Here is a 27,046-nt window from a genome sequence, read left to right on the forward strand (position 1 = left end):
TTGAGAAAAATTAGATTTTTATAATATTGAGCTAAGCCATAATTTATTTGGGTCTGCTTTAATTTCCTAAATGTTTTATAGTATTTTGTGTGGAGTTCTTATACACGTATTGTTAGGTTAAAAAAATTTTTTTTATATTATTGTATATAATATCGTTGTTAAATTGTACATTCTAATACTTGTTCCTGTTGTATAGATATACACTTGAATTTTATATATTGGCTTTATATTCAGGGAACTTAAACTTATTAATTCTAAAAGTTTCTGTATAAGCTATATGTAACATTCTTACATTATTTTGGATTTTCAAATAAGTGGCTGGCTCTCACAGCGTATAGTTTGCTGAATTCTGTTTTAGTCCATGTTTATACTTCTTTTCCTGGCAGGGAGTCTCTTGTCTCTATGGTGTGTGCTAGATGCATGGTAGATGCAGCAGAAGATCCAAATTGCTGCTCATGGGCACAGAGTGAGCCTTGAGCTATTCCAAAGCTGTTCCTCCTTTCCTCAATAGTCTGTAAATTGAGTCAATGGTGCCAAATCTATTCCCAGTACTCGTCATTCATTTATGTAGATCCAAGGTTCCATCTGGTATTCTTAAGCCTGAAGATTTTCTTTTTTTCACATCATGGGGTGTAAATATTCAAGGAAAAATTCTTGCTGTTGTCTACAAATATCTATTTCACCTTCATTTTGAATGACATTTTCACTGATACAGTGAATATTTACCAGTTCACAATTTTTTTCCTTCTGCACTTTTTAGATCTGAGTCATTCCATTACCTTCTAGCTTGCATATTTTCTTATGACTTTTTTTTTTTTTTAAATCAGGAGTCACTATTTTTTTAAAATAGTATGTTCTAGTAAATATTTTTGGCATTCTGACCATAATAGTCTCTGTCAAAACTACTCAACTCTGCCTTTTTAGTGTGAAAACAGCCACAGACAATAGGTAAACAAGTAGGTGTAGCAGTGTTCCAATAAAACTTTATGAGAAAACTGGAGGCAGGACAGATTTGGCTTGAGGGTTGTATACAGTTTGCTGACCTGTTTTATATGTAATGTGGTTTTATTTTGGCTGCTTTTAAGAATTTATCATTGCTTTTAACTAATTTGATTATGATGTCATTGTATGATTTATGTTATTCTGCTAGGGTTGAGCTTCTTGAATTTTCCGCTTTCTTCATTCTGTTCACGTTTTTCTTTACATTCTTTTTTTTTTTTAAGTTCATTTACTTATTTTGAGAGAGAGAGAGAGAGACACAGAGAGAGAGAGTGTGTATGGAGCATCAGTATGGAGACTGATGTGGGGCTCAATCCCACGTACTGTAAAATCATGATCTGAGCTGAAACCAAGAGTTGATTATTTAACCCAGGTGCCCCTACATTCTTTCAAGCTCCTAGTTTGTCAATTCTCTTTCATAATTTCTGAAACTGTTTCCCCCCCACCCCCCCCCCCTTAGGTGTTTTTTTTTTTTCTTCCTTTGAATGCTTGATAATTTTTTATCAGATGCTGGAATTTTACTTTTTTTTTTTTTTAATTAGTTTTAGAGAGACAGCAAGCATGCTCAAGCAGGGGAAAGGGGCAGAGAGAGAGAGAGAGAGAGAAATCCTAAGTAGGCTCCATGCTGATGATACAGGGCTCCATCCCATTACCCTGGGATCATGACCTGAGCTGAAATCAAGTCAGAGGCTCAACTGACTGAGCCACCCAGGTGCCCCTGGAATCTTACTTTCTTAAATGCGAAGTTTATTGTAAAGTGCTGGAGTTAGTATTTGTACTGCCATTAAATTACTCACAGATGAGTTTGATCCTTTCAAGCCCCGCTTTTAATCTTCGTTGGATGTAAATGATCAGCTTTTTCCCTAGGACTAATTTCATTCCACAACTAAGCCATGGTCTTTTCAAGCAGAAGCATAAGACACAACCCAGGATAAAATGGGAGACTAATCAGTTTGGCAGCTTAGAATGAGAAGACTTGAGCATAGTGAAAGGTGAGCAGCAATGAGTCAACAGAAAGCAGGGAGGGGAGAGTAGAGCAAGGGGAATGGTATGCTAACTGACATTTGCATATACAAATGCCTAGAGATGGCAAGTACATGATTTTGAATAAGAACTATGCAAGATCCAATAGGATTGAGGGAGGACAGAAAGGGAAAAATGGAAGAGATTAAGCTAGTAAAGGAAGTGGAATTTAACTTGCTTTACTTTAGGAAATGAGTTTGCTCAACTGTTTAGATCATTACCTGTAAGTTTTAACAAAGTAGATCTCACTTTTCCTTTTGAATCATATTTGAAGGGTACAAGGAGAAGTGAAACAAATTTTATTTCATAAAATTTATTGGAAGCTTTTATTAATATGTAATTTGCATAAGTCTTTTGCTCACATTTTTCTCCCACTTGTTACTATCTCTCCATTAGAATACCGACTTTGGAGTCCTTAAGCCTTGAGTTAATATCTCAATTCTGATGTTTAAAAATCTCAATTTTTAATTTTTTAGCTGCATGATTTTGAGCAAATTCCTTCATAAGACTTTATTCAAGTGTAAAGGGCTTAGGGAGAGCAAAGTTATGAGAAAAAACACACAGAAATGTCAACCAGTCTCCAGCACATGGTAGAAACTCAACACATTAGTCCTTTTGGATAAAAGCACCAGGAAAAAACTCCTTTTCTAGCCCAGAAGTTCTCAACCAAGGAGGCACATCAAGATCACATGAAGAACTTCAAAAAAATATTGATGTTCAACCCTCACATAATTTAATTGGTGTGGGGTGAAGACTGGATATGCTATTATTTTTTATAAACTCTCCAAGTGATTTTAACATGAATGCAAGGTTGAAAACTGATCTAGCTAGGGACAACTTTTCATCTCTCTGAAATTCAAAGGCTGTGTGTTTGTGTGTGTGTGTGTGTGTGTCTATGTGTGTCTAGCACACAAAGCAAAATGTGAAAACATGAGATCTATTACGAGAAAAACAACTGCAGGCCATAACTGACACTTGAGGAGTGCTGGCAACACACTTGGCTGACTTCTTAGATTCTGTTTTCAATGTCAAATCCACACTGGTTATATAACATTGGGGCTAAAGGTTTTACATAACAAATCCCTTTGAATTTGTAAAACCCAGATTGTTGATTTTATAAAAATCTTTATTTCATTTCTTTAGAAATTATTTCTATAGCAATTTCTTTACAAGATAGCTTTTTTATAAGCACTGTTTACTTTATATCTTTGTTTTTTAAATCCCCCATTCATTTTGAGATTCTAAAAAGAACTCTATAAAAAAATTAATGTAAAATGAAATAAGGCTAACACTATGATGGAAAGTGACAGTTTGGTAAATACTTAAGAATGTATATATATGGAGCAACTTCTATTTTAAATTTATTTTTTAAGTTTCATTGAGATAATTTTTAATTTAAATTTGCTAGCTGTTGTACTTTAGCTTCTTAGATTACGTTACCCAAGTTATTAACCTTACTTCTCCAGATGACGTTACTGAGTTGTTAATAGAAGTCAGCTAATACTTCCTAGTAAGTTTTTATAAAATGTGAATAACTTATCCTTCTTTACTTTAGTAATAGTTTTAGAAATCTAAACTCATTAGCAGAGGATGAAAGGACATAGAAAGTATAGCATTCATATGAAAAAAGATACCATACATTAAGTGTGCAGTATTATTTCTTCTGAAACAATCACTTAAAAAGCTCTTTGTATAGAGTATATTATGTGAAGTGCACAATCTCAGGAAAAAGACATACTGAGAATTAAGAACTGTAACAACGTATATGACATCAAAATGGTAATTTCCATTAAGATTTGAATACTAGACAGACTGTGCCAATTTTGTTTTTCTTCAACTGTCCTGCACACTCAAGAAGCATTCAGAAAGCTTTTAAAGAGGAAGTATACAAAAAGACAACTACTTTTGTAAATAAACATTATCATAAAAAGAACAAAACTAATTGAAGAAGATTTAGATGAGCTTACAACTTAGTTTTTAAATATTTTTTGTTCTTTCTAGATATGAGTTAATAATAGGCTTTTGGAACCTGTTACAAGGACCCCCAATTCCTCTAGACATCATGAGGGATCTTTATTTCTACATCCAAAAGATTCTTCTGGAATCTTAACGTATGGAGACAAAAGTCAGATCTCTAGCTCAATGTTGCTTTGTTTCTGATTATTTAGCGAGAAGAGAGGTGGGGATAGAATTTGCAAGAGGAAGAAGCAAGCACAAGGGTTAGGAAAATGGGAAATGGAGCTTCTGGTTATTCTGGTTTCAATTTCAGCAAATGATTAATGTTATTACATTTTTAATCTTAAAAGTCTTTAATTTCAAGTCTTTGGTATTGGTATGAAATTATCATCTGCATAGTCCCAGTATTCTTATATAACTAAAATTTATTTCCTAAAATTTTTTTTTAATGTTTTATCTATTTGAGAGAGAGAGGGATAGAGAGGGAGGGAGAAGGAGGGAGAGGGAGGGAGAGAAGGAGAGAGGGAGAGGGGAGAGGGGAGAGGGGAGAGGGGAAAGGGGAGGGAGAGAGGGGAGAGGGGAGAGGGGAGAGGGGAGAGCGGGGAGAGAGAGAGAGAGAGAGAGAGAGAGAGAGAGAGAGAGAGAGAGAATGAGCAGGGGAAGCACAGAAAGAGAGGGAGACACACAATCTGAAGCAGACTCCAGGCTCTGAGTTGTCAGCATGGAGTCCGACGCGGGGCTTGAACTCACAAACAAATCATGACCTGAGCCGAAGCCGGACGCTTAACCAACTGAACCACCCAGCCGCCCATAAAATTTTATCTTTTTCTCATTTTGAAAATTCTGTATTACCTTGACACATAATATCCTTGAATTGTTTGGTATTCATAAATAAAATCATGTGTAGGTCTGTCTTTAAGAAAGTTCCTAGAAGTAGCTGAGCCCAGTATTAATACAGCAAGTATTAAATGACCTCACCAATTTCAATAAATACTAACACTGATTAATCATTAATAAATCATTAATTAGCCAGTGGATAACTGAACACATAGGGTAGCTTAGGAATTCACTATTAAGATAAGAGGAAGCTCACAGGAAAGACAGTGTGATAAAAATTTGTCTGTTTCATTCATTTATAGAAAAGACAAATCTCAACAAATGCTGCAAAGAAGGTCCAATTTTAATCCAATCAGGTTTCCTAATTTTCCTGGTGACTGGAAACAAGTTAGAAGTGGGACATAGTGGAATGAAGATGAGGAGTTCTGCTTTTAACTACCCCATTAAAAGCTTGGGAAAAAGATAAACTCCAAATCACCAAAGAACAGTCTTTCCTTAAAATGTTTTCAAAATAAATATGAGACCAATTTCAGAACAATGATTGTACAATCAGGATAAGTTAAAAACCTTTAGGAAAGGGGACAACTGGGATAACTCTTGAATATGTACAATCAAGACCCAGGAGAACTGACTTGTTTCCCATTCCCTGGTAAAATAAAATGTGGGATAGTAGGGTCTGACATTTTACCGTTTTATCTGAAACTACGAGACAGAAACAACTGTGCAAAACACAAGATTCAAATGGAAAAAAAAAAAAAAAACCCAAATGTACAACTCTAGAAATATGCAATTGATGTTTAATAATCTGAAGATTAACAAAATCAAAGATTGTTTACTTGACTAGGTTCATTTCCTCTGAATTCTTCTAAGATTTAAAAATAATCTATCACACTTATTGATTTAGAACCATCAGATTTTACTTCAGGAAAATCTAATACCTTTCAAAAAGTTATAATTTTAATGTTAACACAAAAAATTACTTCCTAACATTTCATTTTTAAAAAACTTTTCCACAGCCAAAGATTCCTATTTTTGAATTACAGTACTGCAAGGCACATACAGAACTCACCTCCTTCAAAACACAGAGAAGATATACTCCCTGAAATAGAATTTTAAAATTCTTAAACAATTAGAAATACTACAAAGTTAGCAATTTTTAGGTAAAAATGTTTCTACAGGATCATGCACCTTTCTTAAAATCAATTCAGCATATATGTATAAATAATCCTTTTTTAAAACATTTGTACTTGAAATGCAGATACAGTGATGCTGAGGACAGCACTAAACAAAAACCTGAAAAGTACTATAGTTGATAAATTTTATGTTATTGCCTTCATTAGAGACTGTATTATCTTTAGCATTTTAAGAGATCTGAATTTAATAATGGGGTAATATACAGGAAACAAAATTTTTTCCATCATTTCTAGCATCAATTCTTTTATAAAAGAGGCTAAATGAGTTATACTTTTTGTTTAGTAAAATTGAGAATGAGATCATTTAAATGCCTCTACTAAATTTAATGCAGCTTAATTAGGGACCAGGTACATACTTTCCTCTGAAAATTTTTGGTCAAGCATGTCTAACCATAAAAGTAAATGGAATTTTAAGAGGTAGTTTTTTTTTTCCCATGATGCATCTGTTAATAAATGTATTGTCAAGAAAATAAAAACAAGCACTGAGTGTGTTTTCTTAAAGTAAAAGGGTCTAATGAAAAGAAAAATAAAAGATAGGTATGATATTTGTTACAATCTGACATTTTAACAGTCATAGTAATAGATGTTTTGTGACCAGTGCATTTTGGATTCTCTCAGGATTAAAATACGAGTCTGCCAACAGTATTAAATCCTCCTCCACCCCCTCCACCAGTTGGTCCACAGCTTCCTGGTGGGTCATTGTCATCAAATCCATTGGGCCGAAATGAGCATGAGGCAGATGCAGCTTGTAGGGCCCGGGCACGAGCGTTCAACTCTTGTTCCTAAATTTAAAAAGAATTTTTATAAAATTAAAACCCTAAACACAGTGGATGAGTATATCATCTACATACATTTTAAAACTGACTTAATCCTTAATAAGCATCCCTTAAATTTCAGTATTTTAAAAAATATTGACTATATTAATCTCTGTCACATCTTACTAAAGTACATAATCACAGATGGAACAAATAAGAATGCAAAATCCTAGGGTAACTCTACAGAATGACAGATCCTAAAGGCCATTCTGTTCAATACCTCAGTTTGCAGAAGAGAAAACTGAAGCCCCACATCCTAAAATTCCTCTTTGGAAATATCAGTGTTCTTGCAAATACTCATCAACACATATGGGAATAGATTTCCTTTCTAATATACTGAATGTAGAATTTAAAGGTTATGACGACGGATTATCTACTCTTTATCAAGTGGGGCTATTTTGTAAGTGGGTGATAAAAGGTACAAATAATGAAAAATGGCTGAATGTTTCCTACCCTTAGAATACTTCTCAGTAAATAAAAGTAATATTTCAATAACATTCTTAAAGAAAATGGAGCCTATCTTCTTACAGTATTACTTAAAACTTTTCCCTACCAGTATCAGAACTTTTATCAGGAACCAGTCATATTCATTTATGTGCCAGACACATATTAGGTGCTCAGTAAATATTAATGATCATAGATTAGAACACTATTAGCTACTTAGCCTCAAAAGAAGCAAATGTAAATAAATAATGGCAAATTCATTTGGCAAGGTGTCAAACCGCATTCTATAACTGGTACAAACTCCTTGGAAAAAGACACAAAATATTCTGGCATATGCCCATTTTTCTGGGAAACGGTCTATAACTTTCTTTTTTTTTTTTTTTTTTTAATTTTTTTTTTTTTTTTCAATGTTTATTTATTTTTGGGACAGAGAGAGACAGAGCATGAACGGGGGAGGGGCAGAGAGAGAGGGAGACACAGAATCGGAAACAGGCTCCAGGCTCCGAGCCATCAGCCCAGAGCCCGACGCGGGGCTCGAACTCACGGACCGCGAGATTGTGACCTGGCTGAAGTCGGACGCTTAACCGACTGCGCCACCCAGGCGCCCCCGGTCTATAACTTTCAAATGAAGTCCATGTCAATAAGGTCTAGAAGACACTCTTAATGTGTTAGGCATAATCATCCTGAAGAACTTAAAAATACATTTAACAGTAATCATGAAAACTATACTATTTCCAATTTTCAAATAAGCCCAGTTACTTTGCTCCAACTGGCAAGGTAGTGTTATAGTTTTTAGCTACTTTTTTTAGTTAACTGTTCTCTCCTCTTCACAAGATGCCCAATTTTTTATTATGGAGTAAACCACCATGCTTACTTGGACATCTGTTTTTCACATTATGAACCCCTAATTTCTCAGTAGCATATAGCAACAGCTGTGTGATTCCCAATAGAAAAAATGATAAAGAATCACATACTTTTATAGCTGAATTTGACCTTACATAAAAAATCCTTGTAACAGAATGGTCTAATTAACCAGTCTCTGGCAGGGCTTAGACAGGCTTTTAAAACTTAATTTGTAAGATACTTCTCAAAAACCTTTTTTTTTTTTTTTCTTTCCATTTACTGTGCTGGTTCCTCTGTATAATGTTTTTCAAGAGACAGTTTATTTTTTAATCTGTAAAAATAAAATAAGAATTTTAAATAGAATAAAATTTTTAGTTTTACAGATAGAAAATAAAAGCTATGAATATGTAAGAAATAGATACAAAATAAGAAACAAAATCCTCATTGCTCTAGCTCTATAACCTACTGAAGTATCCAAACAAGCAATGAAAATCTGACTCTGTGTCTAAGATCTGGTTTCAGATACAGATCATGTTCCCTAATGAAATAAATAAAACTGAATATGCAAGGTAGAGTTCAAGAAGTTCTGCTCCCAAAAGATAAGGCAAATTTCATTAAAAAGTAATCCCACCCCCCCCAGAAGTAGTGTTAAAGGACATACATAATACAAAATTAACTTCATTGCTTCTGAGACACATGAAAACTCTATTATATTTCAAGACAGAGATTCCCAAGGAAGGGATATTCCTTTTTTGCTTTCTTATCTACTTATATAAATACATAGCTGACAGACAAAAATGTAGGATATTCTATTTTCAGAAAATAAGCTTAATGGATAGAAGCAGGGAAAACTGCCTTTCATTTTCTTTTAATATAGATGTGAGCATTGTGTGACATTGTGACATTGTATGTAAAAAAATTGGATTCTCATAGCATCTAGAATTTATATTCCAATTTTACATCAGGTATTAAAATCAGTTATTTCAGTAGTGGACTATCGGCTTGGAGTTAGTTACTGTTGCCTTGGGACAAATAACTTTCAGAATATTTAGATCTCTCACTCAAGTAACTATGTTAACATTACAATAATCCATCTTTTATCTTTCTTTAAACTACACATATATATTACGTATACTCTTCTGTATGTACAATAAAGAAAAATACTAAGACATTAAGCTACCATGTCCTCTAAAGAAACAGGAAAGAAACCAAACAGGAAAGGACAGAAGCTCTGTCTGTAGTTGATGCGGGACATGTGGGGATAGCTGGTGATCTTCACAGTGCCGTGCTGGTGCTACTTTCACAATCTTTGTCTCACTGGATTCTAAACAAAAGCATAATTTTTATAGTCCAGACACTAAAATAATAGAGATACTCCTTACGGAAGTTGGACTGAAGGGAAAGAAAGAAAGAAAGAAAGAAAGAAAGAAAGAAAGAAAGAAAGAAAGAAAGAAAGAAAGAGCCCTTCCCCAAATTTACTTCGAGATCCACAATCTGTACTGCTATCCTATGTGCACACACAGGCTATGACACACACAGAAAATGGTTTGGTCATACAGGATTTTTTGCCCAGGCTTTTCAAAACTACTCATCTCACCAAGTTTCTTTCTAACATATGTCAATCTAGATGTGATTTTAGTAAAATTTAAAAATGGAATCCCAAAAAGAGCTTGTTAAAATGATACAAGATGAATTTCTAATGTAATATGAAAAACTAGAAAAGTAGCTACCCTGATATGTACTAAATTGGTAAATTCATTTGCAGTACTACTTAGTAGCAAAGGAACTCAAAATGTCCACTCCACATCCTTACTTTACTTAGACTGGATTAAATTTTTATAATTGTTTTACAAATAGGTATAAAGCTGTATCTTAAAACTAACATATTCTTGACACAGCAATCTATTTTAAAGCATTATTACTATGAAATGAGCACAGACTTTGAACTATATCTCAAAAATGTAAAAAAAAAAAAAAAAAGAACAAAACCATATATATACACGTTCCACGTGTTCAAAACAACATAGTCTCTTAACACAAACTTAAAATACTAGGGTGATTCAGTTAAATAGTATGAGTAGTGAGAACCATCACAATTCAAATCAGCACAAATCAATTACATTATTGTATTTAAAAGCAAATAAGACAAATATAAATGTTTAAGTTTCTAAATAAGAGTTGAGTATTTATAATTTGCTTTAAAAAGGTACTTTGGTAATAAACTTTGACTTAATAGCCTGTCTTAATACTGGAACATTAAAATCTTAATGTAAGATTTGGCAGTATCATTTTTACATTAAACAACTTGCCAATTTGAGACTTACGATGGAATTTAGAACAATTGCAAACACTGAAAAACTGAATTAACAAAGTACATAATAGTTTCCTTTATAGTGACATAAAGGCCTTAAAACAATAATGAAAAGAATGGCTCCTCACACTCAGATATTGTAAATATTGTAATGGAGTAAATAGTAAGAATAAGAAAATCACTTAGAGGTAGGCTGTAATGAAGTAGTTGTTATGGTTGTAAGAGTTTTTGGCAATCCAATCACAGAAACAGAGCAGTTCCTCATCTTTTTAAAACCCATGTCCCCCCTTTGATAAATATGCTATTTTACTCAATCATTGATAAATAATCTGCATATTGCTATAAATCAAGATTGCACTGAGTCTTATTTTCTACATTTTAAATTCCAGAAAATTCCTATTCCAACCTAACCCTCTTGCCCTTACTCCTATTCTCTAATCTTCAAGAATCATGACTATTAATATCTAGTGCTTATTTGAAATCTAGCAAGAAGGATAGGGTTGAATACATTCTATTACCTTGATCATAAGCCTTCTGACTGGATGTAAGAATCTTTGGTGGTAAATCAGGTTTAATAAATATTCTGAGTTTCTAATTTTTTTCTGTGAAATTTATTATTTTTGTGTTACTCTAGAACATTGCCATACTCGTTTAACAATGTATCATGTATCATTATTTGAATATTTTATAATGCAGTCAATTTGAAGACCTTTGAGAAAACTTTCCTCTCAAAATAAATACTATAGTGACCCAATTCTTCTGTTACTCCATCTGTATTTTTCAGCTTTCTGAGTTTCAAACACAAGATTTTTAGAGCTTACTTATGTAAACTCATAAAATCACTTGGACTACCCAATGAATATACCTACAATTTCACTGATAATTTAGTTTTGGTCCTTATGCTGGTAACAAGTTGGCAGGTTTCAAAGAAAAACACTTGCAGCAAGGTCTTTATTAACTTTTAAGTAGTAAAATCACTAACTTCCTGCAAAAAGTATATTTGTAAGTAAGTTCAGCTCACACGAAACCTTTGTTCCATGGCTTTTATACACTAATTATTCTATTATCTTCTTGGTTTTATTGCTTAAGTCTTTAAAGAATACAAATACCTTTTTTTACATATTCTACCTTGCAGTGTCTTTTATCTTACTCACCCGAATGTTAATAATTAACCTTAAAATATTTATACAATAGTCTAGAAGGAGTAAATACCAAACAGTAGTTGTTTCCCCTGGTAGGTAGGATTGAAGGGAAGAGGGAACTTCTTATTTCAGTATGGAATGATTTTACAATGATCACATCTTTTGTAAATTAAAGACAAGTGAGGTCCTTCACACTGCATCTAATTGCAACTATTCATAATTAATTCATAACATTAGAAAGCAAGATAATTTATATAGGCTGAACCCATTTCACATAAACCCAGACTCAAATTTCAGAATTACTACTCTGTAAATTCCTTGAAAATGTCTAAGTTGGGTTTTAAAATTAGGGCACTCATTTCACCACTATAAATTGCTTCACCACAAATGATGAAACGTATGTTTCCAACTTACCTGTAAATATAGTTTATTGTCTTTTGTTATAGCATCCATAAGTTCTTTCTGTAGAGGTGGGTCGCCATTTACCCAGAGTCCACTGGTTGAATTGTTACCACTTAAACTATTAGTGCTACTCTGTTTTTTATACAAAAGCACATAAGCTGTGTCCTTTGGAAACCTACTCGTAATTTTCTGCACTGACTGAAATGAAGTAAATGTCACTCTGCTGTCATTAAATAAAAACCATTCTTTTGACATTTCCTTATTTTCTAAATCTTGTTCAATAACTGCACTGGGACTATTTCTCCCGAGTAAATGACTCTGGGAGGACGCTAATGCCAGAGTTTCAGACTGGTGGCACATCTGGTATGAGGACTCTGTACCCGTGATGTTTCTGGCATAAGAATAGTAATGCCCACTTTCAGAGGAGATACCAGAGTGAACGACAACAGAACTTAACAGATACGGCACCAATCTGGAGCAGCAAGCTTCTTCAGTTCCAGAAGACTTTAATTTTTTAGCTAGGTTCTCACTAATATCAGTGAAGTCAACATCTATTGACCAACTTTCTGACAATGAAGAGAAAGTAGTTCTTTTAACTGGCAACTCCAAAACCAGTGGCAGGGACACGTTGTCTAAGATTTTTCTTCTCACATGATACTTCTGATCATATGAAAATCTCAGGAGAGTTAGAATAAGGTATTCAGGCTCCTCTGTGATTTGCATAGTTTTCTCGGCATTCTGCAGAGAGGCACAGTTTTCACAATAATACTGGTTGTCGCCAGTAAGAATCTCTGGAGCCAAAAAATAATTTAGTAAGTCGGTGACTGAAGGTGTGCTTCCACCTCCTGGTCTCTGAGGTACATCTTTATTAACAAGAATCTTGCTAGATGCATGAGGGACAGAAGTGTTATCAGTACAGCAAAACTCATCAGGAGGACTGTGTGACATTCTTTCATTCACAGCTGAATCACAAACAAAGGCAGCTGTTGCTGGACTATAAACTCCTGGTTCTTCTGAAGGTATACTGGCTTGCATTAGATCGCCATCTTGTGTATTGGGTGATGATGCTGCATCTTGAAAAGATAAATTTTCGATAGAAGAGGAAGGACAAAAGGCCAGTGAAAGATCAGTAAAGGCTTCCACTTTTTGTGAGGTACTCCTGCAGTTCAAACAACATATGTGAGTTCGTAGTTTTCCTCCAAACATTTTTTCTATCAAAGTCTTCTCACCCTCACTTGTGCAAGGGCTCTCTGTTAGTACAGCTGCCTTGCTCGCCACTTCCTGGAAAGAAGTTTCATTGCACCCCAGACTTGAAGGAGGCTTGTGTGAGGACTGAACTTGCAAGATCTTTTCTTCTTCATGTAGCCTGTAGGAGAGTATATCATTATATAGCTACTTCACTTAAGTTTAAATGTCACTTATTTAAAAATATTGGGGCCTTATATAAACAGCCAAATTATTTTCATCAAATGTAATGCTTAATGTAAAAAATCAAGTTTCTCCTCTTTCAATCAATAGGACCACTGAATAGTTTGAGAATGTAGATTACAAGTTAGGGGTTATCACTACCTTATATTCTCATACTTTCTTTAGTAAATTATATATGCCTATTATTTATCTTCTGTATCTTTGTCTGACTGACATCTCATAGAAAGCCTGGAATAAAGAAACCACTCAACATGTCCTTACCTGAATCAACAGAAGATTGCATATGTTGAGTTCAACTAACTTTACTAGTCATTTACGTAACAGAAGGGAGGCAATCACAAAGAGAAGGAAAAAGATATAGGTTTTATTAACTAAGTGGTAAGGAGACCATTAAATATACCAAACCCATCTAAATATGAACTGGTCTAAAGGAGCAAATATTAAATTTTTTGGTCTCAGGACCCCTTTATACTCCTAAAAGTAATTGAGGAACCCAAGAGCTTTCATTCGTGTGGTTATATCCACCAGTATTTACTGTATTCAAAAGCGGAGAATAAAAGTAATATTTAAAAACAATAATAAAGCCATTACATGTTAATGTTAATAATATTATGAAAAAGTTATATTTTCTAAAACCAAAAAATTTAGTGAGAAGAATGGCATTGTTTTATATTTTGCAAATATTTCAAGTATCTGGCTTAATAGAAGGCAGCTGGATCCTTGTATCATTCAATCTATTGTGATATGTTGTTCTGGATGAAGCATATGAAGAAAATCTGGCCTCAATTACAGATCTACAGATACAGAGTTAGAAGGGAAGACCCCTGAAAATGTTTGACGAACCCACAGGAGGTCTTTGTACTACACTATGAGAACAGCTGTTCCAAAGTAAGAAAATCAACAAAAGAAACCAAATTAAAAACAAAAGAACACTTAAATACATACAATGAATGCAAGGTATTTTAAAGATTAACACTTGAAATATATTTTTATTTTTTTTTTTTATTTTTATTTTTTTAAAATTTTTTTTTTCAACGTTTATTCATTTTTGGGACAGAGAGAGACAGAGCATGAACGGGGGAGGGGCAGAGAGAGAGGGAGACACAGAATCGGAAGCAGGCTCCAGGCTCTGAGCCATCAGCCCAGAGCCTGATGCGGGGCTCGAACTCACGGACCGCGAGATCGTGACCTGGCTGAAGTCGGACGCCTAACCGACTGCGCCACCCAGGCGCCCCTTGAAATATATTTTTAAAGGCAAAACCAATATGCTATAGAAATAATGTTATGAAAGAAAATTTAAATCATAACTTTAAAAATGCTTTTTACCTGTCTAGCAGAAACCTGAGGTATTCAGAACAGTCTTGCTGTGATCTGGGGGTAAACCATGGAGGTCTGGAAGCCTCAAAGAACACCCGAGGTGCATATGCTTCTCTCTTTTGATATCAGTAGAGAAAATACAAGGAAGTGATTCTCACACCATGAATCAAATAACTGAAATCTTAATATAGGTTTAATAAAATTACACTGTGCTTAACCTTACTACAAAGTGCTACAACTAAATTTAGGTGATCTTCAGCCACAACTTCTCATTCTGCAGGTAAGAATTATCATCTAAAGAAACATGTGACTTGCCCAAGGTCATACAGCTAAATTAGTGCCAGAGGGAGCCAATTAGAACCCAGATCTCTCGAACACTTAATATAATGTTACTGGCATTATCCCTCCTATGACAGTCATGTGCTTGAGTCCATAATTTTTTGAAAAACCAAATTTGAAAAAGACATGTTAATATCTATATATATCTATATATAAATATATCCAATATATATTTTGGATAAAGTAATAAGGGGAAAACTCTACAGGGCCATGCATATCTACTTTGGGTGAAAATTTCTTTGACCAGGTACACATTTCATAAATGTACAGAATGTAAGCACTATGTTTAGGGTCCTTGTTGATTTTATTTTTTTAGCATGGAGTTTAGTGAAATGGTTGCTCATGGACTTTGTAGCAATCTTGGTTCAAATCCTAGATTCTGCGACAACAAAAAGGAATTAAAAGGGCATCTGAAAAGATGTGATTATAACTTGAAACTTTAGAATTCTGACATTTTGAATGTATGTGGTATATAGCAGAGTCCTCAGTTAAGAAAAAACTTATCAAAGTATGCATATTGATAGTATTTTGAAGGAACGAACTTTAGCATACTGACTGAACATGAGTTCTAGAGTCATTTAGTTCACATCCCCACTTGTCACTTGTTAGCATGACCTTGAAAAGCATGTGACATAAACTCACTTCCTTCATCTATAAAACAAGGATACTATCTATCTTATTACCTCATAGATGGTTTTTGAGGATTAAGAGATAATACATGTAAACTACTTTGCACAGAAGCTAGGCAAATTTAAATGCTCATTATATGTTAGCTTTGTCAACTAAAAAAAAAAAAAAGCCTTTTCAATTATATAGGGCAATGTACCTACCTAAAATAATCCTTGTTGGCTTGCTATCAGACAGGGTCTCAACTGTGACAGAACTTTAATTAGGTTCTCTTGTGTGTTCTTTCTTCTTTTCTAGGGAACATGGAACCCTCCTATGGTGTTTTCTAATAACTCTGGTTTAATAATGTAATACAGTACACAATATAGTATATGTAATGTATTTACATCTACATATACACAGATATATATCATATACGATATGCAGTAAATGTAGACTAGTGATAAAGCAAATATATAAGTCAATTTACTTGGAAAAATACTATTTGCCAGTTGGAGGGTAGAGATTTCATCTCCTTTGGTCCCGAGATGTTAAATTTAATTTGTGAACATACTTCCCTCAGAAAGTGAATAAAATTATTTCTGAGTATATTGCTACTTATAGGCCATCGCTCATATGTTAATTTTTTTCCATTTAAAAAGTTATACTTGAGCTATTTCGTAGCTTGTAGATAGGAAACAAGGCATTCTTATCAACTCGTCCCACCAATCTTGAAGCTATCTTTCTGCCTGTACCTACCTACTCCTTTAGACCTCTGTGAAACTAACATAATCAGAGCAACACCAGGAAATAATATACATCATTTAAAAATGATATATATGTATCATTCATATGTATTGCTCAAAACTTAAAGTTCCTTGAGCATAAGGATTCCTCTTTGAATACTTATCAGACTCCATATTGTGTCTCTCAAAAATGTCTATTGAATGAATGTTTACTATATGTGACTTTCTTGCCAGTAGCATAAATTCACTTCCTCGGATTAATGTGTGGATATAAAAGATCATCTTAAAATTTTAGGCCCTAGAACATAACAGATGAAATTGTTTATCCATTAAATTCTAGAGCTTAACATTTTGGACATAGTGAGAAGGTACATATTATTAGAAACAGGAGAAAATGAAGCCAATGTACCATAAAATTATTTTAATTGTTCATTATTATGAAAAATATATCCATTTAGTATCTATAACCTATTAAATATGCATTTAAAAAGACTTATGTAGAAGCTTATTTATTGGATAGAAAATCAGATTTTATCTATAATAATTAGAACAAAGGGTCAGTATAATATTCATCTACAAGAATGGAAAACAGGAGGAAGAAATAAAAACTTCGATCATATCGTGATTTTAGGCAGGATCTCTTTAGTATATCTAAGTGGATTTAATATATGTTAAATGGTCACATACGTATTAAAAAGATTCACCAAGTTTGGAACAATGTGCAAGGAAGTTAACATATATATAACTACACACACAACTCACCTGTGTATGGGCCAAAAAGGCAAAAAGATGCTGTAATTTTTTCATTAATGAATTGCACCCATTTAGATTTAAAGATAATACTTGCCTCCTGAAACTGAAAGAGAATAAAACATAGTGATTTTTATACACATGTGTACACACACGCGCATTTATTAAAAGCTAAAAGGAAGTTAGTTCAAGAACTTATTATCCTCAAAGTAAAATTTGATTCATTTGATGGCCCTTCACTTAGCAAAGTTACTACTTACAATGAAGTGAAGAAGGAAGGGAAGAATGACAATAAATTAACAGTTACTATGGGACTGAGCAATGGCCCATGTACTGTTGTAAATTATTCCTATTTTCTGGATTAGCAAATAGAAATGAATTACGGTATCAATTAATAGCTTAAATTCTTTCATACCAGCATGAAATAAAAAAAAATGTGTTGTCAACAAAACATACTGTAAAGTTAGAGTTATTTAATGGGTGTGGTACAAGTACAGGGTGGGAAAAGGAGAAATTATTCAAAAAAGATAACAGAAACAATTGGGTATCCATTTTGAAAAAAGTGGAATTAAATAAAATTTTACATTATTACAAATGCCACAGAGGAATAATGAGCTAAATGTGAAATACAAAACTACGGAAGTACTTAAAAGGAAAAAAAAGCGGGGGGGGGGGGAAATGGAGAGGGGGAAGACTTCTTATAATTCAGACCCCACAAATGAGAAATAACTGATCTCGCTGTATAAAACAAAAACTATAAATGAAACACTACAAATTTGAATCACACTGATACGAAGAGAGAATGTAATAAAAGACTATCATCCAGAGTACATATAAATCAATATGAAAAAGAAAAAGACCCAAAAGAAACGTGCACAAAATTAAAGAATAGGTTATTCAGAAAACAAACACAAATGAACAAAGAAAAATAGGGAGGGAAAACTCTGTAATGGTCAGCGATGTTGCAAATTAAAGCAAAAAGACACTTTTTCCCCCAATTAGAAAATATTTCAAAGACTAATTATATCAAGTACTGCTAAAGGTATGGGGTCACAGGTATAATTATATATTAGTATGCAAGTTCAAATGTCATAGTCTTTCTGGAGAGCAATTTGGCAAACCCTATTCAAAGCAAATCCTATACATCTGCACAAGAGCAGAGAGATGTTAATTATGAGTAAAATAATTTAATATTCACCAATAGGAGTATGGTCAAATAAAATATACAGTACATCTATTTATTCAGAATGACAGTTCTGTCACTACCCTATCACGGGAATACTTCCAACCGGAATCATTAAAAGATAAAAGCAAGTGCTGGGAAAAAGCATATAAATAGGATTATGAATATTTTTTAAAAAACATTTTAAAAATAAGATTATAAGTATTTAAAAAAAATTTTTTTTAATAGCATTTGTTCTTCTTCCAGATAAAATCTTATAACTGTAAAAAAAATGGTCTGAAATGATGCACACAAAACTGCTAACAAATGACCTTTGGGGATGGGAATTTTTTTTCATGTCTAATTTTTATTTTATACACTTCCAAATTTAATTTTTTAAACCACAAAGAATTTACATTATTACCAAAGGAATAAAATATACTATCTGCCTTTTCTTCGACAGTATCATAGTATCATACAAAAAGATGATACTCTTTGAAGCTCTTTGAATTGCTGTTCCTGGTTATAATTGCTTTGGGTCTCTCCTTTCACTAACCTCTGTAAAATGAGACAGCAGGCCTAGATGACCTCTGGTGGTGAGATACAGATTTGAATTTAGTTTCATGCATAGTATTACTTGTGAGGAAGAGTATACATTTTTTTTTTAATTAAAAGTTTCAAATACAAACAAATTAAAAAAATAAAAGAAAACACTAAGCCAAACAAAAAAACACCTTAGTGTTGGTAGTAGATTCTGGGGCCAGAAAATAAACCTAACTCTTCATCTTTTAGTTTGTGATTCCTCTAGGTAGGCATAAAAACTTACAAAGGCTTGGAACTCAATTGGTAAAGATCTGTGGTCAAGTCCCATAAATACTCTATTGGTACTGAAGAGAAAAATTCAACCAAGTTTTTGCCTTTTGGGAAATTTTATCATTATTTTGTACCTTTACAGATAGCACTCACATAGCTAACAACCTCTGATTTCCTATTTGCTTGGCTGCAAAAGAAAGTGAATTTGAAAGTAAATCTGTACGAGGACAAAGATATACATTTATACATTTGTTTATTATTTATCAACTTGAGGTGGGAAATAGAGCTTAAACTTCTTAAGCAGCAATGAAGAAGTTATTATTCTGATAAACAGCAAAATACCTGCAAGCAGGAAAAACTAAACATAACTCCCTTAAAAGACATATAGGTTAAAAATACACTGTCTTACAGGATAATAATAAATTAGTACTTGAGGACACTTAAACTCTTTGGAATATGCTCACTTAATTCCTGTTATACTAAAAAATATCATCATTCAGAATATTCTAAATGCAATACATAATATAAATGTAAAGTAGAATTTATATAAGTTAACATTTAATAGTTCCTGAGCACTAAGAGCAATTTCATTTCTGAGTAAGGCAATTATATAAAAATATTAAAATTTCTGCCATTTATAAGAAATAATGTGAAGACAAACCCATTATCTTACATTTCATCACTATGTATCAATTTCTAGAGTTAAAAAACAAAATGTTCAAATTTAAACTTACTCTGTGGCCATAAACAATGCTTGTATAACACTGTTCATATAACATGTATTTCCTAGATTAATGAGGCCAGTTTTCCCAGTTTCAGATTTTCCAGAAAGTCTAGACAAGCAAGATGCCAAAGAATTGGATTGAGAAGTCCAGGCACTTTGATTGAGAATTAATTTAATCTTCTCTTCACTGGGCTTAGGAAAATCCTGTAGATCATAAAGAGGAGAAATAGTTTAAAAATATAAACCATTTTTGGGGCGCCTGGGTGGCGCAGTCGGTTAAGCGTCCGACTTCAGCCAGGTCATGATCTCGCGGTCCGTGAGTTCGAGCCCCGCATCAGGCTCTGGGCTGATGGCTCAGAGCCTGGAGCCTGTTTCCGATTCTGTGTCTCCCTCTCTCTCTGCCCCTCCCCCGTTCATGCTCTGTCTCTCTCTGTCCCAAAAATAAATAAATGTTGAAAAAAAATAAAAAAAAAAAAATAAAAATATAAACCATTTTTGTTATTAACACCATAAAGAAGATTCTTCTGCTGACATTTAACCTTTCTTTCCTTCCACTTATTTTTTTTTAAATTTTATTTTTTAAAATTTACATCCAAATTAGTTAACATATAGTGAAACAATGATTTCAGGAGTAAATCCCTTAATGCCCCTTACCTATTTAGCCCATCCCCCCTTCCACAACCCCTCCAGTAACCCTCAGTTTGTTCTCCATGTTTATGAGTCTCGTCTGTTTTGTCCCCTCTCCCTGTTTTTATATTTTTGTTTCCCTTCCCTTATGTTCATCTGTTATGTCTCTTAAAGTCCTCATACGAGTGAAATCATATTTTTGTCTTTCTCTAATTTCACTTAGCATAATACCCTCCAGTTCCATCCACGTAGTTGCAAATGGCAAGATTTCATTCTTTTTGAGTGCCAAATAATGCTCCATTGTATAGATATACCACCTCTTCTTTATCCATTCATCCACTGATGGACATCTGGGCTCTTTCCAATAGTTTGGCTATTGTTGATAGTGCTGCTATAAACATGGGGGTGCATGTGTCCCTTCGAAACAGCACACCTGTATCCCATGGATAAATGCTTAGTAGTGCAATTGCTGGGTCGTAGGGTAGTTCTATTTTTAGTTTTTTGAGGAACCTCCATACTGTTTTCCAGAGTGGCTGCACCAGCTTGCATTCCCACCAACAATGCAAAAGAGATCCTCTTTCTCTGCATCCTCGCCAACATCTGTTGTTACCTGAGTTGTTAATGTTAGTCATTCTGACAGGTGTAAGGTGGTATCTCATTGTGGTTTTGATTTGTATTTCCCAGATGATGAGTGATGTTGAGCACTTTTTCATGTGTTGGTTGGCCATCTGGATGTCTTCCTTGGAGACGTGTCTGTTCATGTCTTTTACCCATTTCTTCACTGGATTATTTGTTTTTTGGCAGAAGCTTTTTATTTTGAATTTTTTAAAATTTTATTTTATTTTTGAGAGACAGAGACAGAGTGTGAGCAGGGGAAGGGCAGAGAGAGAGAGAGAGAGAGAGAGAGAGAGAGAGACAGAGACACACGCAGACTCTGAAGCAGGCTCCAGGCTCTGAGCTGTTAGCACAGAGCCCGACACAGGGCTTGAACCCACAAACTGCGAGATCATGACCTGAGCCGAAGTTGGATGCTTAACTGACTGAGCCACCCAGGCGCCCCATCTTTCACTTACTTACTTTTGAAATCACCTATAGAACTTGACCAGTCATCAAAAAATTACATTATTTTACATGGAAAAAATAACTGTGTCCTAAAATAAATATATACATCCTGAGGGTAGAGTTTATTAAGTTGAGGAATACTCAAGAACAAGGAATTCAAATCACATTTGAACTATTTGTGTTTCCAATTTGTCAGAAGAATGTTTCAAAATAAAACTTTGAGATCAAGGTATACTGTAGTGCTATTCAAAGGCAACAGAACACGGACTTAACACATAATTGAATAAATAATTTGCTTTCAAATTTTCTAGTAAAAATAAAAAAATATCTCTTTTTCATTCACTAATATTTATTCAATATTAACCCTTAGAAATAAAAGCTCAAAGTAATCTGTGCATGAAAAATGAAAATCATCTAAGCACAATGACCGCTGACTTTGAAAAATAAAACTCAATGTCGTGTTTAACAATATAGAAAATTATTACAAGATACAGATTCTTTTATGTGCTCTATACATATGAGATACAATTTAAATCAAAGTGAATTCAAGCACGAATAGAACAATGGAGAATAATGAAAGTTGGTAACATCATTCAACCTTTTTTGGACTGCTATTACCATCTGGTACTTAGACCTTAGAAAACAAACATTTTCTGAAAGAATTTTAACCTCTTGATTTTCTTGCTATTGTTGCCAGCTAATAGAAAAGGGCTTCCCTTGGGTTTAGAGTGAGAACCTTGCTTCTTCTGAGCCTAGTTCAGTTATCAGAATTCTCAATATGTAAACCACTGAAAAATAACAAACAGCAAGAGGTTTCATCTATGGACACAGAAAGACATCGTAGAAAGACATTAACATTACTATTGAATCTATGATAAAAAGCTCCTTTACACAAAGACATATATAAATATCAAAGTGCCATACCAGCGGTATACATTAATTGTGCAAGAATCTTGTGTTCTGGGTTCAACCAAAATCAATTTGACTTCACCCATATAGTAAAAAGAATAAGCTTTGCATTCATTTCAGATACAGAAGAAGTAATAAAGATAATGAGATTTATCTTGTATTTAAGATCTCAAAATTTAACATTTCAAAAAAAACATTACTAACACAACTGATTTCTAATAACTTCTGATTAGTTCTGGCTGAGGCAAGTTCTCCAATTCTTTTGCTATACCCTGATCATGCAGTAAGTTTACTGAGTAAAGTGTACACATTGTGACCCATTCTTTAAGACAAACAGAATCAGTGCTTTTTAGGTCTAATAACTACACAAAGTTAAAAAAGGAGGGTAAGTTCACTAATAACTCAAGTAAAGATTCTATAAAATACGGATATTCGTGAATAGTCCACAGCAAAAATGGAATAAAAACAGGTAAGGAAACAAAGTCAAATATTTTATTAAACTGCCTTTCTGGATTCTAAGATATTCTTAATGTATTTTAAGATGTATTAAATGTATTAATGTATTCTGATATTGGAATACAATGGTGATGTATGTATTTACATAATGTAGCATTTCTTTTTACACTTGATCTTTGCCAAAAGTCTGAGAAGCGATCGTGTGCCATTTCTTTTTAAACAAATTTCCCCAAGAGTTGTTATAAAATTTTTTTACGTTTATTTATTTATTTTGAGGAGACACAGAGAGAGAGAGAGAATGAGAGAGACGGGAGTAGAAAGAGAGGGAGAGAGACAGAATCCCAAGCAGGCTCTGCAGTGTTAGCACAGAGCCCAATGCAGGACTTGAACTCATGAACCCGTGAGATCATGCATGACCTGAGCCAAAATCAAGAGTTGGATGCTTAACTGACTGAGCCACTTAGGTGCCCCACAGGCTGTTACAAATTTAAAGATATGCCTCATAATTGATGGCATTGTAGAGCTAAAGAAACATGGTTATTAACTCAGATTAGTTACAGCAAGTAAGAGATTACTTCCTAAATATTAATGAATCCTGATTCCAATTACATTTTTCAAACAAAATGCATATTATATAGAATAGTAAATTGAATAGCTGGTTATAGAAATCTTTCACTACATTCATCTATCACATCATGGTCTGCAGCTGTATAAATACTGGTGCAACTACCATCATACCTTTATTGCTTCCAGAATAGGTTCGTAGAGATCTGGAAATCCAGAATAATGATACATCATACACTGTATCAATTCTGTTAACTGCACTAAGAAGGCTGTACTGGAAGGCAGACCATCGCTTTTGAAGGAGTGAACCAAATTAACTACATGAGGAACAATCTGAAGAGAAAAAAGACAAACATTCTTCAATTTATACAAATTGGCAACAAATTCTCTAGCCTACAAATGGAATGCAAATGTTACATGATCAGCAAATACTTTTCTGTATGTTCAGTCACAGCCTTTTTCTAAAAAAGCCAAGAAGTTAAAAATTTCGAGTATCAAGGTAAATCTAGTTTCAAAGTCACATATAATTTTAATTCCATGAGACCCCTCTCCTCATCCTTATGCTCCATCTAAAACAAATTAAGGTACAAAATAGAAGGCTTAGTCACTCCTGCCATTCTGAAAAATGCCTTAAATTGAAAAATGTTAGGATTATTATATTTACCAGATTGTTTACAATAGAAACAAATTTTTAAAAGATAAACTGAGAATTAGCTTAAGGGCTCCATCTAGTGTGAACTTTAGATTTTTCACTTGAAAGAATTAAATGCTGTATATACTTTGCACATTAAAGTCTACTTCAAGAAAGTAAAGTAACTAAAATTACAGCTCAGGCTATAGGATTACCTTTCTTTTAGATAAGCAAATAAATGATGTCTTACGTTAGCATGGTTATCCTTATTAACAACTGCCATTCTCCACCTCCAAAAATAGGAGATGGTTCTAAAAGGGAATCAGAAATTTCTAAGAAACTGGGGTTAAAAATAAAAGAGAAATCTAAAATGCTCATTGCTCAAAAACACACAGAAAACAGCACTGATAATAAGCACAAGAGTGTCCATTCATTATAAAATTAGGCTAAAGTCAATACACTGCCATTACGTATTCAAGATGATATTAACAAATAAACCCTGTTTTGCTTAAATGGCTCATTCCATCACTATAGTGGTATCCTTGTTCCAACTAATTATTAATTATAATCTATTACTATACATTTATACTTCATATGTAAAAGGTATCTAAGAATATTATGTTCTATTTCTAAAACAATTTTTTGGTTGCCTAGTTGTAATAAAAGTGAAGTTAAAGTTTTATGGTCTCCAAATGGCAAATTATAGTAGTATCACAATCAACTTTCTTTCCTTCCTCCTAAAAAGAACAATCATATTCTTAAATTAACGCTGCTATTCTCTTTTTGCTCTGATTCTATGCTGGAGATCTTAAAATTACATTTTAGCTTTTGCACTACCTTCTTTAATCTTACCTCCATCAAAGGTATTAATTTGACCACGAAACCATTAGTTCCTAATGAGTTCACTCTGCTGCTATTATCTCTACATTTCTACTCAAAGCTGAGTTATAATTTTGCTCCATAAGGCCATTTCTATCAGATACTCTCTTGCTAAAATAGTCAGAAATCCAAAATTATTTTGTTTCCTCACAGGTGAAAAGAAAGAGAGAGAGAGAAGTGGAAGAGAAGAAGAGAAAATAACTAAAAAAATGATTATTTAATTTATTTCCAAATCTTCCAAAAGCCTTCCTAGTGTAGATCTGGTCTTTGTAATCAGGTAATACAGTTGTCTGCTATACATCCTATATGGTTAAAATTATCACTGACATAGAAATGAGACTAAGTTTTTCATAGGCATAGATATATATGTGCAAGCAGGCTATTACCTTCTAAATGCTTGGAAGTTGATATTTTTTGAATGAGAAAACCTAAATATTTGTCAACATTACTGTAATACTCATTAAACTTAAGTTACTATTTGAGACAATGTATATAACTTATTAGAAGATTTGAGATTTTTCTTTTGTATAAATTTCTTTCCACTTATAAAAAGCGTAAGAAAAGTAATTTGATCTATAAATACACATATTATAACATCAATCTTGGTTTGCTCTAAAATAGTATAAACAGGTAATGTAATGAAGAGTGATGGTGATTCCAGATTATTGCTTATACTTAACAACTTCTAAACCTGAATCCTTCACTGAATTAGTTATAGCTGATTTAACTACCACATGATTTAACTACCATTAGATGCTCAAGTTCATTTTAGTTGAGTAGCTGGTCTGGCTATACAAATATACATATATATGTATGTATATATACGTATACCATGCTTATAGTATGGAAGCAATAATTAGATATCAGTTTTTAGAATTTACTAAGCCAGATGACAACTTTTAATTTCAGATCTAATGATTTCTTAAATAAATGATTTCATATTTCAATAAGCTAAATATTTCAGTCAACCATTTTTTTTAAACTATATTTTTTTGGGGCGCCTGGGTGGCGCAGTCGGTTAAGCATCCGACTTCAGCCAGGTCACGATCTCGCGGTCCGTGAGTTCGAGCCCCGCGTCAGGCTCTGGGCTGATGGCTCAGAGCCTGGAGCCTGTTTCCGATTCTGTGTCTCCCTCTCTCTCTGCCCCTCCCCCGTTCATGCTCTGTCTCTCTCTGTCCCAAAAATAAATAAACGTTGAAAAAAAAAATTAAAAAAAAAACCAAAAAACTATATTTTTTTTCAGAATATAAAAGCAATACAACAATATGGAGTATCTTCCATCTTTTAAAAAACTGTGAACAAAGAAATGGGTTTAGAGTATGGCATAAATGACTAATCAGACAGATTAAGAAATGTCCTCAGTTTGAGGAGCAATAAACATTAGAATGGATGACTAAGTTATGTTAGAGAATCTCCTTTCCAGAAATTCTGAAAAGAAAGCTTTTCTCAATTGGCCTACACGATTGTGCCTGAAGAGACACAAATAACTGATGTTCTTTACCTTGTTAAACTTTGCTAGTTCACCTGATGTATTAGCTCAAGTTTTGAGCTTTGCTTGTATAACCAGCAGATATAAGGTTACTGGTTGATGGTCAAGATCACCAATTAAACAATTAACTGTAGAAATTCTCACTAGACTCTGCTAGTATACCTGCTATATTAGCTGAAGTTTTGAGTTTTGTTTGTGTAACAAATATAAGGTTACTGGTTGATGGTCAACATCACCAATTAGGCAATTAACTGTAGAAATTCTTGGAATAACACAACCTAAGTGACAATGCATAATGTAATTACTTGTTGGTAAGGTTTACTTTCTACAAAGCCTGCAGATTTTCCTTCATTGGCAGTGAGGCACTGAGCAGCCTATGCATGTATATGGTTCTCGGAGGCTAGTTAGTTATATTTCTAGCTAACAATGAACAACTGGGATTCAGCACTTATTCATCAGTCTCCTTTGAATCTGCTTGTAGTGGGTCCGCATTCCTAAGATTTTTACATTGTGGCTGGATTGATAATGAGGTTCTAGTCCTATAAAACCGAGGATCAGACCCTGGAGGAAGCAAGTAAC

At 33.6% G+C, this 27,046-nt stretch overlaps 1 protein-coding gene across 2 annotated transcripts in view; it reads right to left on the reverse strand.

The window, feature by feature from the left end:
- The window catches only part of USP38 (ubiquitin specific peptidase 38), a 71,164-nt gene that overhangs the window by 31,367 nt on the left and 12,751 nt on the right, over positions 1-27,046 (reverse strand). Inside the window, exons 5-10 of one of the 2 annotated variants that reach the window (XR_006709521.1) lie at positions 23,643-23,801; positions 19,861-20,054; positions 17,164-17,257; positions 14,720-14,826; positions 11,978-13,331; positions 5,885-6,790 (exon numbers count right to left, since the gene is read on the reverse strand). Coding sequence is in view for 1 of the 2 variants with exons in the window: in XM_045466751.1 (XP_045322707.1) it covers positions 6,629-6,790; positions 11,978-13,331; positions 14,720-14,826; positions 17,164-17,257; positions 19,861-20,054; positions 23,643-23,801 (2,070 nt within the window). In the remaining variant the exon portion in view is untranslated. Of the gene's footprint in view, positions 1-5,594; positions 6,791-11,977; positions 13,332-14,719; positions 14,827-17,163; positions 17,258-19,860; positions 20,055-23,642; positions 23,802-27,046 lie in introns of those variants that run through there. The other variant, XM_045466751.1, reaches the window with a different exon arrangement.

The sequence above is a fragment of the Leopardus geoffroyi genome, chromosome B1 (genome assembly GCF_018350155.1).
Source record: "Leopardus geoffroyi isolate Oge1 chromosome B1, O.geoffroyi_Oge1_pat1.0, whole genome shotgun sequence".
NCBI lineage: Eukaryota > Metazoa > Chordata > Mammalia > Carnivora > Felidae > Leopardus > Leopardus geoffroyi.